The sequence below is a fragment of the Mytilus trossulus genome, chromosome 2 (assembly GCF_036588685.1).
Source record: "Mytilus trossulus isolate FHL-02 chromosome 2, PNRI_Mtr1.1.1.hap1, whole genome shotgun sequence".
NCBI classification, from domain to species: Eukaryota; Metazoa; Mollusca; class Bivalvia; order Mytilida; family Mytilidae; genus Mytilus; species Mytilus trossulus.
Window position 1 is genome coordinate 31,756,853 of NC_086374.1, and position 19,611 is coordinate 31,776,463.

Here is a 19,611-nt window from a genome sequence, read left to right on the forward strand (position 1 = left end):
TTTTTAATATTTTAAAGTAACATTATTGAAAGTTGAAAAGCAGGTTTCTTAAAAATGATTGACTAAAGTTGGCTAATTGCTAAAAAAATGGAAAGGAAGATCCTGAAATCTGGCTTGTATTCAAAGAAATGACAAAATTATTTTAATGATTTTGCAGGATGTTTACATTTTATGATTATCCTTTGCTTACTTATCAGTGAAAACTTCAGAGAAAATGTTTGATAAATGAAGTATGCCAACCTGTTGTGATACTGACATCTGCTTTTACATCTAAGAAATAAAACAGTAGCGGAAAAAAAATATTGAAAATGACATATAAATTACATTTGTTCTTAATCTTTGTTAATCTAGATTACTTTTGTTGGTTCAAATAAAAATTATTTGATAAAGGTTATTAAAATGTCATTTTATAAATAAATAAAAAATAATAAAATTTTTGAACCTTTCAAATGTTAGAGAAAAAAATGAAGCCTTTAAAAAAAAAGGAACATTTCTAATATAAATAAAAATTGTATCAACAAGATATTGTGTATGTCAGATCAAAGCTAAGATTGAGGTTAAACCACATGTACTGGTCAGTTTTAACAGCTGTCAGAAATGGCAATTTGATAATGTTTTACCAGAAGGCATGATTCACATGGGAAACTAAAAAAACAGACTTGAAAATATTTTATTATTGAAAAAAAAAAGCAAACACTCATATTGATGATGCTTCAAATTTTAAGTCCTTTCAAAAATATTGGTTGAAAGCAATATAGTATGTCGATCTTCCAGTAAAAAAAATCTAAATATAAATCAATATATCATAAATTTCTATTTTCTTTTCAGGTATTTCTGTGAAATATGTTTAGATAGAACATTGTATGCCAAAACTTCCAGTAAAATGAAATCTGAAATGTTGTTTTGGGGAGAACACTTTGAATTCAAGTAAGTTTATCATGTGAAAAAATCACTTTTTTATGAAAATTCGTGAAGCACAAATTATGAATTCACAGTACAAGGAATCACATCATTTGTTTTTAATATAGATAGCGTATGTAACCTTTAAACATCCCAATCCACAGACACCAAACACAAACTAGCAAAAATGAGCAAAATATTCTTACTGCACAGTTCACATCATGTTGCCAAGGAAGAAAAAAAAAGTTTGTTAGTGATAAAACTATTTCTGCAAACAAATTGCCTATACTCTCTTTCAAGAAGGCTATTAAAGACTCATTACTGTAAAGTGTATATGATATAACAGAAGGATGCATGTCTGAGAGCTTATTTACAGTACACTCCACAAACCCTGGTACATTATTCTGAATCAATATGCTATATCACAAGAATAATTATTTTATTGATAGCCATTATCATTTCTGAAGATATTCCAAGGTATCAAATGTTATTCAAATGAACCCCCTTTACATAACTTAGGTTATGTCACAAGATTTGAACTTCGTGTATGAAATAGGATTATAATGTTGCAATAGATAACTTTACAAGGTAAACAAGAATAAAGAGCTTGTCAATATACATAGATAGATCACTCATTGTGATTACAAGCATGGGGAACAAATATAAACATGATGTAAAAGTCTTAATAAAGCAAGGTATTTACATGGGGATATAAATAGAATTAGATAAATTTGGAATAGGTCAATGACTATACTACCAGACTCTAAACATAGAACATTTGTCTTGTGTATACATGTACCTATTATATATTTGTGAAATAATATGATGACATATGGTTATAAAGACGACTTAAGTTTGGCCTCTATCCATTCCATTCTGTTGTTTATTTAAAATTTAGGTCTTCTACAACATATGAAAATAGAACATTTGTCATGTGTATACATGTATTTGTTATATTTTTGTGAAATAATATGACATTTGATTACGAAGACAACTTAAGTTTGACCCCTATCCATTCCATTCTGTTGTTTATTTAAGATTTAGGCCTTCTACAACATATGAAAATAGAACATTTGTCATGTGTATACATGTATTTGTTATATTTTTGTGAAATGAGATGACATTTGAATACAAAGACAACTTAAGTTTGACCCCTATCCATTCCTTTCTGGTGCTTATTTAAAATTTAAACCTTCGACAATATGATGTCGGGCAATGTATTAAGATATATTGGCCTCCTTTATAAAGAAGTATAAACCCAGTAATAGGCCATCTTGTGTAGCTATGAATGAAAGGATTGAAAAGCACTATTAACTTGTAACTTGATAGTCATATACTATAAGGGTGTAAACTGTTACAGATACTTGTAATGTTAGTTGGTACTTCGCCAAAAGCATTTTGTTACATTCACTGTATGTAGAACTTCACTTGACATACAAACACCCACAATAAAACCTTTTTGGCACACTAAACACCTACAGCAAGGTCTCAAAGTGTTATACTTCTGGACCTTCTTTGATAGTGGAGTTGAGTGAACTATAGTGATTTGTTATTGTTATTTTCTAAAATTTTGCCCTTATAAGTTTGAACGATTTTTTTGTTTTAATAATCTTTTTAATATTTGTTTTCCAGCAACTTGAGAGATACACAGATTATTACAGTAAACTTGTACAGAGAAGCTGATAAAAAGAAAAAGAAAGACAAAAATCAGTTTATAGGTAATACATTTTTCCCAATAAAGATTAAGACAGACATTTTGTCCTGCTATACATACACAAAATAACAATATAGATTACACAGATATTTTGTCATGCTAGAACATACGCAAGATCCCAATATAGGTTAGACAGATATTTTTTCTTGATAAATACATACACAAAAATCCTGATATAGGTTAGATAAAATTTATTCTACTAGGTACAAAGAAATACCTGTCTGAAATTGCTACATGCATAGTACTAAAAAATGGACAATGACAACACAAAATTACTTGACATATATAGAAATGTCCCTTTAGTTAATCTAGTACACTTGTGGTTATAATTAGATATTACGTTTTATTTTAACAAGCCTTGGGCTACAATTTGTCATTTAATTCAAGACATCATGGAAACTTGTCATTAAAATAACTTGCTTGAAAAAAAGACATGTAATAATAACTTTGTGATATACATTTCTAATTGATGAAAAAGATGCACCGATTTATCAATGTTTATCATCTTCATATTTATTTTTTATACACTATAGGACTGCAAAAACATTCTGAAAAATTATATAAATAGAATTCTCTCAAACAGAAATATGAAATCTAATGATGTATTAATCAGAATGAATTTGCTTATTTAGAAGGAAACTTAGAACTATGTTTTTTTTTAAGGATATGTTAACATCCCAGCCTCAGAAATAACAGGTCGGACATATGTGGAAAAATGGTTCAACTCAACATCAGGAACTGTAGGACGAGTTGGGAAAGAGAACAAAAGTGAAAATCCTTTAATAAGAATTAAAGCTAGATATCACACAGTACAGATATTACCTGTTGATATGTACAAAGACTTCTCACAGGTATACTTGTTATGTTCTTTTTTTCAAATTTCATATTTTAATGTAGTTGAATTGTCAATTGTTTTGCTCTGAAAATATTATCATAAGCAGTTTGATAATTCCATAAACAATTAGAACAAACTAACATCTTTTTTACATCCTTTGTAATCTTAATCATAAACAGAATATTACAGTTACTTACCGGATTTATTTCGTAGTACATGTATATATATAGAATAACCATACATTGTCTCGAAATATCAATGTTATTTGTACGAGGCTTAGAAACAGGTAAAAGCGAGGCTGTGTCGAGCATTTTTACCTGTTTCGAGCCGAGTACAAATAACCGATTGATATTTCGAGACAATGTATGGTTATTCTTTATATGCTGCAGCTCTTAAACTGTTCTAAATGAAATATTTAGGGTAAAAAACATCATTTTTAAATTTGAAGCGGACGACGTAAAATTTCCGCGAACCTGTATGTTTTATTGACGTCATAAATAAAACTCTACGGAAACGCATTGTCAACGTCATAAACAAGGTGATATACGGTCAGTGACTGTATATGACATATGAATATACGGTCAATGCAATTTGACTGCTCAAATAGCACAGCTGCAGTATATATATAAAAAATCCATACATTGTCTCGAAATATCAATGTTATTTGTATGAGGCTTAGAAACAGGTAGGAAGCGAGACTGTGCCGAGCATTTCTACCTGTTTCGAGCCGAGTACAAATAACCGATTGATATTTCTAGACAATGTATGGTTATTCTTTATATACTGCAACTCTTATAAGTGTTCTAAATGGAATATTTAGGGTAAAAACAATGATTTTAAATTTGAAGCAGACTACGAAAAATTTCAGCGAACCTGTATGTTTTATTGACGTCATAAATAAAACTCTACGGAAACGCATTGTCAACGTCATAAACAAGGTGATATACGGTCATTGACTGTATATCATATATAAATATACAGTCAATGCAATTTGACTGCTCAAATAGGACAGATTTTGTCCATAGAGATGATTAACATGACTAACTTAAGTGTTGCATGAACTACATTGTTTTTTATAAATAAAAATATCTGGATGATCAATGGGAGATAACTCAGATATTTTTTGACATTTTAATGTTGATTATTAAAAATTTTTTTGGTTTTTCTTCCAGTATTTGAGTACAGATTATTGTCAGTTGTGTGAAGTATTAGAACCTGTGATAAGTGTAAAAGATAAAGAAGATATAGCTACATGTTTAGCTCATGTCCTACAGAAACTTGGTAAAGCTAAGGATTTCCTTACAGACATAATAATGGCAGAAGTGTCACGGCTTGGTAAGCGTACTTTGGTTATCATGCCTGGAGATATTAAATGATTTTGTTTAGATTGCTTATTAATGAACAATGACTTTTTTTACCAAAATTAAAAGAAATGTTTACATTATGACAAGATATATACAATTGATTCCTATTTATAGTTGGTTTAGTCCAAATAGCAAAATTATCCTATGGTCATTTTTAAATTTTAAAAATCAAACGTTTTTTGTTTGTTTTCATAATGGACATACATTAATTGGATTTTTTTTCTCTCCAGATAATAAGCACCTTACAATGAGAGGTAACTCTATCGGTACCAAAGCAATGGAAGCTTACATGAAACTTGTTGGTGAAAAGGTTAGTATTTTTCGAAATTGGAAATAATCATTATTAAAGAAATTCTCAATAGCAATTCAAAAATGATAGAAACATTTTCAAATAAAAATGAATAAATAATATTAAATGTTAATCGATAATTAAATTTCAGTTTAACACATAATATGAAGTTATATTTGAATTGACCAATAGGAGAGTATGAAAATTTTATTTAACATTCCAAAGACTAATTTAAATGATTTGTATTTTTTTAGTATTTACAAAATACGATGACAGAGTTTGTGAAGTCTTTGATAGAATCTGGAGATGATTGTGAGGTGGATCCCACTAAAGTTGCTCCACAGTTCTTACAGAGTAATCAAAGTATACTGGACATGTACAGTGAAATGGTCTTCGCCAAAATCATCAACTCACACTGCTATTTCCCAAGGTATGTCAATACTATATCTTTTCTGCTATATTTATCTTTATTCTGTCAAACTTTTGCAATTACAATCGTATACAGACACTAAATGACATTAATAAATACAGACATAGATACATTAATACACAGAGGAAAATATGTACACTATTTACAATAATACTGATTGTACTTAGCCAGGATTGTTTGAGTATACATTATTTAGTTCTATTTTATCTATATTTCTACATTTTTCTTGAAATTTTTAAACATTTAGAGCTAGTCAGTCCTAAGAGTCTACCCATTTGTATAATAACAACAGTAATACATTATTTTTTTTTTTATATCAACAAAGAATGAAATAAAAGACTTTAAGATTTACTTGAAAAAGAAAATTCAGCATTAGATATGTATAATATACATTAAGTTTGAGATGATTGGAATAATTAATGTTAGTGTTGAATATATATTCCTGTTACATGTATATATATGTATTGTTGGATTTTATAATGGTTGAAATAAGAAATATTGGTGTTAAACATGACTATGTTTTATTTTGACAGTGAACTGAGAGATGTTTTCACCAGTTTTCAAACTCGTTGTTTGGAGATGGAGAGAGAGAATACAGCGGAGAATTTAATAAGTGCCTCATTATTTCTGAGATTCCTGTGTCCAGCTATAATGTCCCCCAGTCTATTTAATTTGATACAAGGTAATACAAGTTATCAACATTCATCTTCTCAATCTTAATTCACAAGAAATAGAATTTGCACATTCAAAATAATTATCGAATACATTTTGTTTTACCAGATTAGGGTTAGAAATGAGAAACATGGCACACTTTTCTCTGGCTTCCTGCCAATTATAAATAAAATTGATCATTGACAAAAATTATGGTTATTTTCGATTTTTTATTATGTCACTCATAATGTCTGTAAGAAACACTAAAGATAATTTTTAAGGAGAAGTAGCTGATTTTATACATGATGCAATGAATAAATAATTCTGGGATTGTGTTATTGTTAAATATAATTACAATATTGTTTTCCCAACATCCTGTTACATCTAAAACATGACTTTATGTAGTTAGAGAACATATTTCATATTTATAAATCATATCAATATAATTTGACTGCATGTATAGCTGTTTTTGATACAAAACTTATTATAGATTGTTTAGTAATAAATGATTTACTGTATGTTTATAAACTTTGATATTTGTAAACCTGTAAACAGGGGCTTAAAAAGGAGAAATAAAAACCAAATACAGTTATACAAATAATAAGAACAGAAGTTTACGTTAATGCATTAAATTTTGATTACTGGAAGATGATAGACTTAAGAAATGTGTTTTTATTTCAGAATACCCTCCAGAAAAAGCTGCCAGGAATCTTGTTCTACTCGCCAAGACAATCCAAACTCTTGCCAATTTTACCAAGTAAGTACTCAAGTATTTTATTAGCATTAATACTACAATTTTTACTTTTAATTAGTACATGTACTATGCTATTATAACATAAAGACATAAATAAAAAACTTAAACCCAAAATCTTTGCAATATTTTTTAAAAGTCTTATTCCAAAATAAAATTAATATAGTAGAATCCTTATTCTATTATTAAAACATATCACAAATGTAATCGACTAAATAATGTAAGCACATGTATTTTTAATAACATTTATTTATGTAATATGCATACAGAGGCATGACATCAAATATAAGGATTAAGTGCATTATTGACCATGCAAGTTCTGAGATGAGAGTTATGTATGAAGTCAGATTTCTTGTATAAATTTCTCCCTATAATTTTCAGATTTGGAGCCAAAGAAGAATATATGACATTTATGAATGATTTTATTGAACGACATAGTGAGAGTATGAATCAGTTCCTCCAACAGATATCAGTAAGTTTTATTATACTTTTGTGTGGTTGCTGTTTGCTCAACTTTGCTGTTTGATTTAGTGTAAGTTAAGTCCTTAGTATTCTCTTTTGAATTGTTTCTCATTTGTCATGTCAGGGCATTTGATGACTTATTATACAGTATTGGACTTTGATCATGGTCCAGAGCTGTATGGTTGCATATTATCTTCATGTCCACATCTTTTTGCCCCTTGTGAATAGATTTCTTGGTGACAATAATACCTTATTTTCTGCAATCAAGATATAGATATATTAATTAAGAATAAAGGTAGTTAGCATTAGTATTTAAGGATTTATGATGAATTAAAACCAATAATTCTTAAAAAACCCAAAATGAAATGGATAATTTCTTTTGATTTGTTAACGACACAAGTTGCTGATAACAAGATGGAAAGGTCTTTCTGTCCTCATATTATGACCAATACCAGTGTATTTAGTGTACATTCCTTGTTGCTTATATACCAGTGTATTAAGGGTACATTCCTCGTTGCTTTATATACCAGTGTATTAAGTGTACATTCCTCGTTGCTCCAGTGTATTTAGTGTACATTCCTCGTTGCTTTATATACTAGTGTATTTAGTGTACATTCCTCGTTGCTTTATATACTAGTGTATTTAGTGTACATTCCTCGTTGCTTTATATACTAGTGTATTTAGTGTACATTCCTCGTTGCTTTATGGGATTCTACAACACTTGCCCTTTTATTATGCAGAACGTGGAGTATTGAATGCCAATAAAAACCCAAGAATTTTTTTTATCACATTTAACTTCTTGTTAAAAACCTAGATGATTAAACAAATGATATGTTTTGTTTTATTTTAGTCAACAGATACCAATGGAGGAAACCAGTTTCTAGAGTTTGATGGGTACATTGACCTGGGTAAACAATTGTCTGTTTTACACAGTCTATTAACAGAATCTCTAGAAAAGTGCCCTCAGGTAAGTTATCTTCACCTGTTTATTAAGACCATCACAACTAAATGCACATATAGCAGTGTATTTTATTGTTGTCTTAGTTCCATGTAGTTTAACATCAGATTGAGGTATTATTTATAGGGATAAAACCTTATACTGACGAAAAGACAAATAACAAAGATACTGAACTCCGAGGAGGTGTCAAAATAAAAAGCATCTAATCAAAATCCAAACCTCAAACACACCAAACGAACAGATAAAAACTGTCATATTTCTGACTTTGTATATGACACAATTGTTTTATTGTTATCTGAGATCCTGGTAATTTAAGATCAGAATGACGTATTCTTGGATAAGGGTGCTTATTATATAGGATTAATTGTCACCATATTTGATACATTTTTTTCTTGTCTGTTTCAGGAATCCGTAGCCAGCTTAGGAAAACTACCAAGCATTTTAAGTAAATTGAAAGCTGCCTTGGAAAATCCAGATGTTGGTTTGGTGATTCCACCACCAAAACAGAACAGGAAATCCCAAATATATGACAATCTAGTCAATATGCCTCCTCAAGCTAGCACCTCTCCGACAGAAATTGTACGGGAAATGTTAAAACTTTGTGGAGAGGAGGATATTCCTGTGTTAAGTGGGAGGCGAGGATCCAGATTGGGTGTGTTTGATTCCGAAAATAATGTGGAGACAGAAGATGATTTTGGATTTTATAAAAATTCTAAGTTTGATGTGTCTAACGTATCAGTGAAAAGTGTATCAAATGAACAAAGAGTGAATGAATCTTGGAGTGAAATTGTTAACGTGGCAGAAAGCCACCAAGGAGACTATATTGACTTATTGCATTTCGCTGATGAGGATGTACATAATTCATCAATGGACTCAGATCATAATATGAATGGGAGTGAAATATCCATAAGTCAAATATCTACGATAGCATCTTCGGGTTACCAGTCTTTCGGATATAGTCAATCCAGTTCACCTATTGATCCTAACACTACACAGGACTTTTCTAAATCTCATTCATCTCAGGGTCCTCTACAACCATTATCATTCTCAAATCCAGTGTATAGACACCAGTTCAATAGTGCAAAACATTCAATGTCTAGTCCTAATGTCATCAGACAGGGATCCAGTTCTGGGTCTGCTAGTAGTGAGGAAGACACTGTTAAACATAGAAGTCCTGTGAAATCCTCCGACAGAGATTTATTTAGTCCCCAGCGTAATGATCCATTACGCAATCTTGCCCCAAAATTATCCAGTTCAAGTAGTAGTGAATCTTTAGAACAAGAATTGTATAAAATGACTCGTTCTAGTTCGGCAATGTCAACAACTGAATCATCACGATTTACACGATCGAATTCTGTGCAGTCATCAAATGATCCAGTGAAGTTTTCATTAGATTTACATTCATCTGTGTCATCACAGAATAGTGATGATGTTCGCAATAGCAATGTAACTCCATCTAATAATACTAGTAATCATTACTCATTGAGTCGGGCTCCATCCAGGCCTAAAGAACTCTCACATACTGGCAGTATGGATTTTTCGCATATGAGACAAAGATATAATGATCCGATTCGTAGGACTGCTACTGATTCTCACATTTCGTCTCATATCAAATATGGACCAAGTCATGCTTATAGTAATAGTGATATTACTAGTAATTCTAGTCATGGTAGTCGATATAGTGATAAATATTACACAGACAATTCTGACAAAGGTTCACAGAAATACTCTTTTGGTGATAGATCTTACACAGAAGATTCTGATCGAGGTTCACAGAAACTGTCTCCTAATAATGCAGTACATATGGGAATTAAGTCTGTACAAAGGAAAATACAGGAACAGGAAAAAACAAAACAGGAGGTATGTAACTTACTTAGATACAGCTATTTCTATCTACTCAAATAATTACCAACATTATTCATTAGGTTAAATCTTCGTTTGTCTCATCGTCCCACTTCAGGTTAAAGTTTTTGGTCCAGGTAGCTTTGAATGAAGTTGAAGTCCAATCAAATTGAAACTTAGTGCACATGTTCCTTTTGATATGATCTTTCAAATTTAAATGACAAATTAGAAATTTCCCCCATTTTCATGGTCAATTAAACATAGAAAAAGTGCAGATGGGCATCCATGAACTATGGACACATTCTTGTTTTATATTTTAGTTATGGAACTCAACTAATTTTGAGTGGAAGAAAACCCATATCTTGAATAAATTTGCATTAATATAATATATATAAAGAAGATTTTAAAAGTATGATTGCCAATGAGACAACTCTATACAAGAGACCAAAATGACACAGAAATAAACTGCTACCGGTATAGGTCATCGTGATGTTCTGCATTCAACAATGAGCCCATACCTAACAATTAAGAAATAATTCATGGAAGTCATAGATTGTTGGAAATTTACACATGGCCTGGGCTGTGATATTCAAATTTTATCATGAGCGTTAGCGAGGGATAAAATTAACAAATATCACGGCCCAGGCCATGTGTAAATTTCCAACAATCTATGGCTTCCATGAATTATTTCAATTCTAATAGAACAAATACAGTCATTAAAAAAATGAAGCGAGAGTGGGTATGCTGTGTGTGTGACTGTTCTTTTTTACTCCCTGTTAGATTAAGCTCAAACATTTTTATAAATATGTAGCTTGCGTAGGTTATTTCGTGAATAACTGCTAGAAAAAATAACTTTTTAATTCTTTAAATTCTTAAACCCAACATTTGCCATTTTTAATTTAAATGTTTTCTCGTAAGCTTCCATCAAATCCAAAGTTGACATTTTGTAACTAAGGAGTCGCCATGTTGACATCCTGAAATGAGTAAATGCGAATAATGCAATAGGACAGAAAATAAAACAAAACCTACCTCAAAAATCAGTTTTGATACAATATCATACGAATTCCGATGGTTCACGTAACTGAAAACTTTCAACTTAAGCGGTTTCATTTGTTTGATGTCATGTTTTGAAAAGACTTAAATGCGCCATAAAGATTAATAGACTTTCACGGAATTTTATTTTATTATTATTTTGTTGATTTTTCCAAGCTCTTGTGCATTACTTTTTGTCGAGCCTTCGACTTTAGTCGAAAAAGCGAGACTAAGCGATCCTACTTTCCGTCGGCGTCGGTGGCGTCCACAAATATTCACTCTGTGGTTAAAGTTTTTGAAATTTTAATAACTTTCTTAAACTATAATGGATTTCTACCAAACTTGGACAGAAGCTTGTTTATGATCATAAGATAGTATCCAGAAGTAAATTTTGTAAAAATAAAATTCCATTTTTTCCATATTTTACTTATAAATGGACTTAGTTTTTTCTGCGGGGAAACATTACATTCACTCTGTGGTTAAAGTTTTTAGAATTTTAATAACTTTCTTAAACTATCCTTGGTTTGAACCAAATTTTTACAGAAGCTTGTTAATGATCATAAGATAGTATCCAGAAGTAAATTTTGTAAAAAAATAAATCCATTTTTTCCGTATTTTACTTTTAAATGGACTTAGTTTTTCTGCGGGGAAACATTACATTCACTCTGTGGTTAAAGTTTTTAAAATTTTAATAACTTTCTTAAACTATCCTGGGTTTGTACCAAACTTGGATTGAAGCTTATTTATGACAATAAGATAGTATCCAGAAGTAAATATTGTAAAAAGATAACTCCATTTTTTCTGTATTTTACTTTTAAATGGACTTAGATTTTCTTCCAGTTAACATTATATACAGTCGGCAGTTTAAGTTTTCAAAACATTAATTAGATTCATTAACTATCCTAGATTTTTACCAAACTTGGACAGAAGCTTCTTACAATCAAAAGATAGTATCAAGAGGAATTTTTTTATTGATTTTTTTCCTCATTTTTTGTTGAGCCTGCGATTTACAGCAAAAGTAGGCGAGACACTGGGTTCCGCGGAACCCTTACAAATTTTATTTTATTATGCATACGAATAAGAATAAAAGTTATTTTGTCTTTTTTTAATTGCACTTTTTAAAACAATAAATGATCGGCAAAGGGTCTGCAAATAGGTTCCAATACATGTACATTTACGTGGGTAGTTAATTGTAACAGCCATTATTAATGTATATCTCTGAGTCTGCGCTAAGTATATTTTACGGAGAATTTTATCAGTGGTGTTTACAAAGCTAAAGAAGCACGTAATATTTGAATTGGCTATAAAAGGCCCTGAAATGACAGATGTAAAACAATTTAAACGAGAAAACTTATGGCCTTAGTCATGTTAGTTATGTTCAAAATTGTAGAACCCAAACTTTCCAACTAAATCATGTTTTTCAAAAAGTTGGTTCAGTTATATTTGTATATCAGGTCAAATAATTAGAAAGAAACATTGCAATTACCATGATTACTATTGCCATTTTTATTTCATAAATTTGAAATTATAACTCATATTATTATTTAATTATTTTCACAGTATGAGAGTGAAGTTGAAACGTTACGACAACAGTTGAACGAAGCACAAGATCGTCTTCAGCAAGCCGAGGACAGGTTGAAGGAACACGAAACAGGAACAGCACAGTTAGTTGATGATTGGCAATATAGACTGTCCGAAAGTGAAGAAAGACTTCGTAAACAACAAGTACAAAAAGATGATCAGATGAAACAGATTATACAAAGGTTAGATGACTCGGCATGGAATTACAACGACGTCATTTATCTGTGGTGAAAATTCATTTTTTGGAATTCATGCCTGGCTTAAGTAGAACCACTGTAGTAATTTCTGTAGATGTCTTTTTTTTTCTTGCACAATGCTTTTTGTTCCAAAATTTGTTGCTTTGTAATAGCAGCATAAAATATAAAATACTACACTTGTAAATGAGCATAAGGGCGCTAGGTCGTCTGGTTAGGAAAATGATACTTAAGGAACATTCCAAACTTTTACTTATATATAGTCAATGTAGATATAAAAAACATATTAGAAACTACTCTCAAAGGTCCATTTTCATAAACACTGTTTATGGTTCTATGTTAAAAAAAATTAGGTATATGTCTTGTGGATAGAAAACATGTTGAAACAAAACTATTCTAAGGGAGATAATCAATTCCTAAATGTACCAATGAGAATTGTAAATAAAATGACTATCATTATATTATTTCAGTTGTATCGAGTATATAAAATGGTAATTTTCTAATTAAGTTGTAATTAAGCATGAACTGAATAGTTATTTCTTTGAACACTACTTGTCAACTCTTCAGGCATGGAGTCATTTCTGCATGGAACTTTAAAGTTTCTTATGTATAATTCCTGTTATCTTTTTTTTTAATTTTTTGGCAGGAACATTTTTTGTTGATTTTTTTAAATACTCAGTTTTCAAAATATTTTGAATGAAGGAAATTTTATTTGATGATTAATAGTTTATCATAGCATAGGTGAAAAAATAAAGAATCCAAATAATTTGCTTAAGTTGTTAATTGGAAGAGAGGTTCCGAAATTTAATGATATTCTATAAGACTCATAGCACAGTTTCCCCTGGTTAGCAGGCTTATTTAATATGAGCATTCTGTTGCTTTCTGTAATACTTTTGGGTTATAGTAATCAGAAATTAACGCCATTTATATAAACAGAAATATTTAACAATAATATCTACACATACATATCTTACTGTTAGCAACTTTTACTTCAATTACTTTTTAAATCAAATATCGGAAAAGTTTTTTCAGTATGATGCTAATGCATTTAAGTTCAAACACAAAACGATTTATCTTGGAAATTTTTATTTGAGTAGTAAACCTAATAAACAGATTGGGTTTTTTTTAAATTTGAGAAGTAAAAATATCTTTTGAAATAGACTTATTCCTTATGTTAATTTTCCATTCCTGATCTTTATACTCCTAAATCCTGAATGTTATACCTTCAGTATGATGCACAGATACATGTACAATGTAGTTACAATACATCTACTTAGAATATATTAGCAAATAGAGATAGCACAAATCATTTACAGGAGTCCATTCTTAACTTGAATAAGATGTGATTATTTTTTGGAGTGAAATACGTTTTAAAAAAGAAATAGTACTTTACATGTTCTCCTTGTTTAAAGAATTTGTCCCCACTAGTTCTGCTGTATAAGAAAGGTTTTCTTTTAACTGTTAGAGGTCCTAAAAATGCACCTATGGTAATTGATAAAAACAATTCCTTCTTTAAATATTTAATAGAATGTTTTGACCATTATTTACAAAACTCATAAATAATATCTGTAGTTTTTTGTGATTATTGTCACCTAGTTGTATATCCTTAAATTACAACATGTATCACTAAAACTATTTATTGTAAATACTATGCTGAACACTTATATTTTGCTTTCTGTGTAACAAGAAAATTAGGATTAGGACTTTTATATATTTTATGATCTATTGTCTATATGTTATCAGTATACAGATTAATAACAATTATTAAGTTAAAGATAAGAAGAAAAAAAAAGTTATAGAGAAACAAGAACAAAACATGTGCTGTATTTTGTTTGTTTCAAGCTTAATTGTTCGATGTTGTTGCTTTTTTGATAGCATATGTGTTAACCAAAATTGACATAAAATCAAACACTTATTATTTCTTATTATTTCATAATTTTAATTTGAAAAATTTCAGAAATGAGAACAAATTAAATATTTATTTGTGGATTTAGTTAACTATGAAATTACAGTAATTAGTAGATTTGAAAACAAACATGCTTAAGTTAAAAGTATAGACATCAAAAACTGGTGTGGAGAAAAGGAGGGATGTTTATGTATGCCAGTGAGGCAGCATCTCAGACACAAAAACAAGAAGTTCACCATATGTTTATCATGACCACAATAATTGAAGGCGATTAAACTGATGATTATTTAGATACTGTATTGTTTCATAAAAGTAAAATTATAACTTTACACAATATTATTGACCATTGATGAAAGACTTACTCTTCAAAAATACTAATGTTTGTGATCTTTAATTTCCAGATTAATGACTGTTGAAAAGGAACTAAAGGCAGATCAAGAGGAGATGCAATCATTGGTTCGTCAGAAACAACGTGTCATTGAGGCTCAAGAGAGGAGAATACAAACTCTAGACAATGCTAATGCTAAACTGATGACTGCTTTATCTCAGCTACGCAGTGTTTCTCAACAAAATCATAATGGAATGATTGGCCCATTGAGATCCACCATCTTAACAACAGAAATCGCAGAATTTAAGACAAGTTCATGTTAAGTTCAGCAGAAAAATGACATGGAAACCAATGGCATAATTGTATCATGTTATAATAATATATGCATCTTAAGTATGTCCATCATGTGAAAGCTGAAATGCTGACTATTTTATTAAGAAATCCAAACTTAACTTTATTTAGTAATACAGTATAATTTTAAGCAAACATCTGTAAAGTCTAATATGCTTGTAAGGGAGTCGAGGTTTTAATATTCCTTAGTTGAAGATAATTATCAGCTATATATAAATGTGGGCTTTCAGATAATGTACCTCAAGTAATAAGTGTGTACTATAAGTGTGTACTTATAATTTATATGTGTGCTGAATGTTAGAATCGATATTTTGTGAGCTTATCTGTGTGCTTTCAAACATATATCACCAATCATGTCTTGAATGAGGTGCTACAGCAGTGATATTCATTCACCAGAGGATTTTCAAACACTAAATTATTACTGTAATGGTTTTTTTAAAACATTTACTCAACATATGTCAGAATATTGATATATATCATTGTAAAATTTAAAATTTTCATTATCCATTGTCTGGATCTCAGATAAAAAGTACTATCATTTTGATTTTTAACATCTATGGATAATTCAGATGTAAATTACTAAAATCTCATTCAAACATATTCATCATATTAGAACTGCCATTGCATAAGTGCTATTTATAGTATTTGATGTGTTCTGAGTTACTTAGTGTGAGCATATATATAAAAGTGCAATGAACATTTGATAAATCGAAATTTTATGTCAGTTTTTTCATTCACTGAATATTCCTATGATAAGGAATAGAGTGAAGCTTTATTGTTGGATTATATAACCTATTTTGTGGAGGACTGAATGGCAACTTTGCATAAGTAGTGTTGGTCGTAATTTTGAGAATGATAAACACTATTAAGTTATAAAAGTTATGATTTTGTGTATGTAATGATGAATGTTAAGAGTCCAGTCTTCAGGTTGAATATACCAAGGTCATAAGTATATGAAACTTTTATCAATCACAAAAATTGCTTTGTTCAATTTCATCTTTTATGTTTGTTTGTTTATTTGTTGTGTTATTTTTGACTTAATTAAGGAAAAAGATTTGCATGAAATGCTATCAAAATAGTGTGGTACTGACTTGATATCTAAATCTTCCAAGGTTTATCACTACCTTTGATATTTGAAACAAAATAGTGCATCTTCCAAGGTTAATCACTACCTTTGATATTTCAAACAAAATAGTGCAGTGAAAAGATCATTCTTTAGATTCGATCCACTCACATCCCTTGACTCTGTCTTCTCCAAGCCAAAAACAAATCCACTGTATTTAGTCATAAATGTATTATATACATGGATATCTATACAAAATTCAATCTTAAGACTGGACTTCATCTCAGATGGTTGTGAAATATGTGTGCTTGGTTATTGAAAACTTTGTAGTGCTGAGTTAGTTTGATATATTATGAAAAAAGCTTGTAACTTCCTCTGAATCCATTGTGAACAAATGAATGTTTCATCAACCAAGAAAGTTTATTATGAAAAATATGAGTTCAGAATCTCATCATGCTATTTATAGAAATTGTAAAAAAAATTATCATTGATTTATCATTGTGTTTGCAATGGAAGCTTACAAAGAGTCAACATGATTTCATTTGTGATGGGAAATAATTTCCCCCAAAGTCTGTGCAATATTTATTGTAAATTGCAAAAAATAATGTTTCTTGGCGTATATTTGTAAAAAAAAACATTGTCATACATGTATATGCAAATATAGTGCTGTTTTGTAACATAAGATTAGCAAGTATTAATGTAAATATTTCTGGTCCTGAGTAGTAAGAGATTGTTGAAATAAAACAATGTACATTAATAATGGCAAAAAATAAAATGGGATATTTCAAAACTGTTTTTGTATTTTAATAACTGCTGCAGTAACTATCAATCATTTATATTATGCTAACCCATGTAGATATAAGAAAATGTGGTATGAGTGCCAATGAGACAACTCTCCCTCCAAGACACAATTTGTAGAAATAAACCATTATAGGTCAAAGTACAGTCTTCAGCACAGAGCCTTGGCTCACACCAAACAGCAAGCGGAAAAGAACACTTAAATAACTAGGGTATAACCATTCAAACGGGGAAAAAAATGGTCAAATCTACTGGAATATAAAAAACGAGAAACACTTATGAACCACATGAACAAACAACAACCACTGAACATCAGGTTCCTAGTCAAAAGCTGTATTTAAATACCCTGCTCAGAAGAACTTTAAAAGAAGAACTCTTATTGACATTACAAAAGATTTAACATTTAGCAAAGATCACACCTCAAAACAAGTTCAAACATTCCTAAGCACCGGTTAGAGTGGACTTCTTTTCTAAATATAGATCACCATATATCTTTGCAATGAAGAAAACAGATTGAGGCTTACAAAATATAACAGACTATTACATGCAAAGTCTAACAAATCTGTTGATATTTTTCTGACTATCTCATACCAACAAGTGGCACATCAAGATATTTTTAAAATAACTTGGCAGGAAAAAGGGGAAAATATTTTGGATGGACTGAATAAAAAACAACCTGAGCAAAATGAAATAATGAAATAGTATACATAAGAGATGTTTAAAAAAATAAATAAGCTAGGACTAAAAATAAAATGAGTATTACATTGCTGTGACTGGGAAACTTCTTCATTTGTTTCACACAGCACAAGAAACAAACAATGTGTATGTGTCCTTAAGGGGGCTCGCGGGTCTAAATAATTTTTTTTAATTTGATATAGGATTTCTCTATATTTTTCTATAAATGAATTTATCTTAAACTTAATAGAAAAATGAAGTAAAAAGATGGGGTCACCGTTCATTTACACTCACAATCTGCCTGCCAAAGAAGCAAACATTTTTGTTAATTTTCTTTTTTTTCTGTTTAACTAGTAGGTCCGAGACCACAATTGTCGTCCCTTGATTTTCGTTGTTCACGAATATAGTCCCTAGTGTTAACAGTGGGTTACTTGCCATTAATTTTTATACCCCTTCCAAATTTATTTCTCCATGTTTAATGCCTCAAATTGTAAGAAGGGGGGTGAAATTACGCTGTAAAAAAATTTGGGTCCAGAATTTTAAAGGAAAGTAGTGATTTGGTCCAGGTGAAAAAGGTTGAAAAATAGCACTTCGGAAGCTGTCAAAAGATTTCAAGACGCCCTAAAGATAAAATTGTCCATATTTTGAGTTAGAGACAATGAAGTTTTCTATAATTTTGATATAATTTGTCCCAAAAGTAGTACAACACACTGTGAAAATTTCATTGAGAAAGCGCAGGTGGGATTTTTTTAATTTTCATTTATGTTCTAAAAGAAATGCACTACGAATTAATTGTGTTCTCGGACCTAAGAGGTGAAGTCTGTAAATATAGAATCTGTACTTTGGCAACTTCCCTAAATGATTTGGCGGTGTCAATTTGTCAAATATCATGAAACTAAAGGATTTTAACTTTTATTTTATAGAATTTCTGCAAAAATTACCAATTTTGGCATTTTATGGTCAAAATAGGCTTTTAAGGCTTTTTCAAAATTGATGCATACATGGCATCCTGACTTTCTATCTGACAGGTTTTCATGTGTCAATACTTGTGTTTCTATGCCTTTATCTAGTTCTTTTACTTGTTTATGAACTCAGAATCTACAGAAAAGAAGATTATCTCAGACAATATGTGCAAAATGTGTTGTATAAATGACCCTTGTCTAACGCCCTGTTTGGATGAAGTCAAAAGTGGTGTTCTTGGTACATAAAATTTGAGGTCCACAATAAAGACCTCACTAAATTTGTACCAAAAGCACTTTGCAATGTCTATTGTACCTGTTCCATTTTACATATTAATATCTTTTTTCTTTCTTCTGTAGGATAGCAAGTGGTTTAAATATAAGCCTGTTGAGACTAAAATTGCATTCAAGTTTTTCACTAAAAAGCCAGAAATCTTTGTATCAGACCATACTGTCTTTAAGAAAAGTTAATTGCAAGAGTCTTTTTGTGCTCAGATTTTTTGTATCATGTCACATGAGTATAGAAAT

The 19,611-nt window shown here is 30.2% G+C and overlaps 1 protein-coding gene across 16 annotated transcripts in view; it reads left to right on the forward strand.

The window, feature by feature from the left end:
• LOC134707002 (disabled homolog 2-interacting protein-like) overlaps positions 1-17,441 on the forward strand; it is a 111,148-nt gene extending 93,707 nt beyond the window's left edge. For 14 of the 16 annotated variants that reach the window (XM_063566428.1, XM_063566429.1, XM_063566434.1 and 11 more), the window contains 13 exons: positions 829-927; positions 2,533-2,618; positions 3,278-3,465; positions 4,622-4,784; positions 5,044-5,123; positions 5,357-5,532; positions 6,066-6,214; positions 6,865-6,940; positions 7,316-7,406; positions 8,247-8,363; positions 8,760-10,214; positions 12,789-12,991; positions 15,311-17,441. In XM_063566428.1, the coding sequence (XP_063422498.1) occupies positions 829-927; positions 2,533-2,618; positions 3,278-3,465; positions 4,622-4,784; positions 5,044-5,123; positions 5,357-5,532; positions 6,066-6,214; positions 6,865-6,940; positions 7,316-7,406; positions 8,247-8,363; positions 8,760-10,214; positions 12,789-12,991; positions 15,311-15,560 (3,133 nt within the window). In that variant the 3' untranslated portion in view covers positions 15,561-17,441. Of the gene's footprint in view, positions 1-828; positions 928-2,532; positions 2,619-3,277; positions 3,466-4,621; positions 4,785-5,043; positions 5,124-5,356; positions 5,533-6,065; positions 6,215-6,864; positions 6,941-7,315; positions 7,407-8,246; positions 8,364-8,759; positions 10,215-12,788; positions 13,037-13,473; positions 13,495-15,310 lie in introns of all 16 variants that reach the window. The other 2 variants (XM_063566431.1, XM_063566430.1) reach the window with 2 other exon arrangements.
• Positions 17,442-19,611: the final 2,170 nt, after the last annotated feature.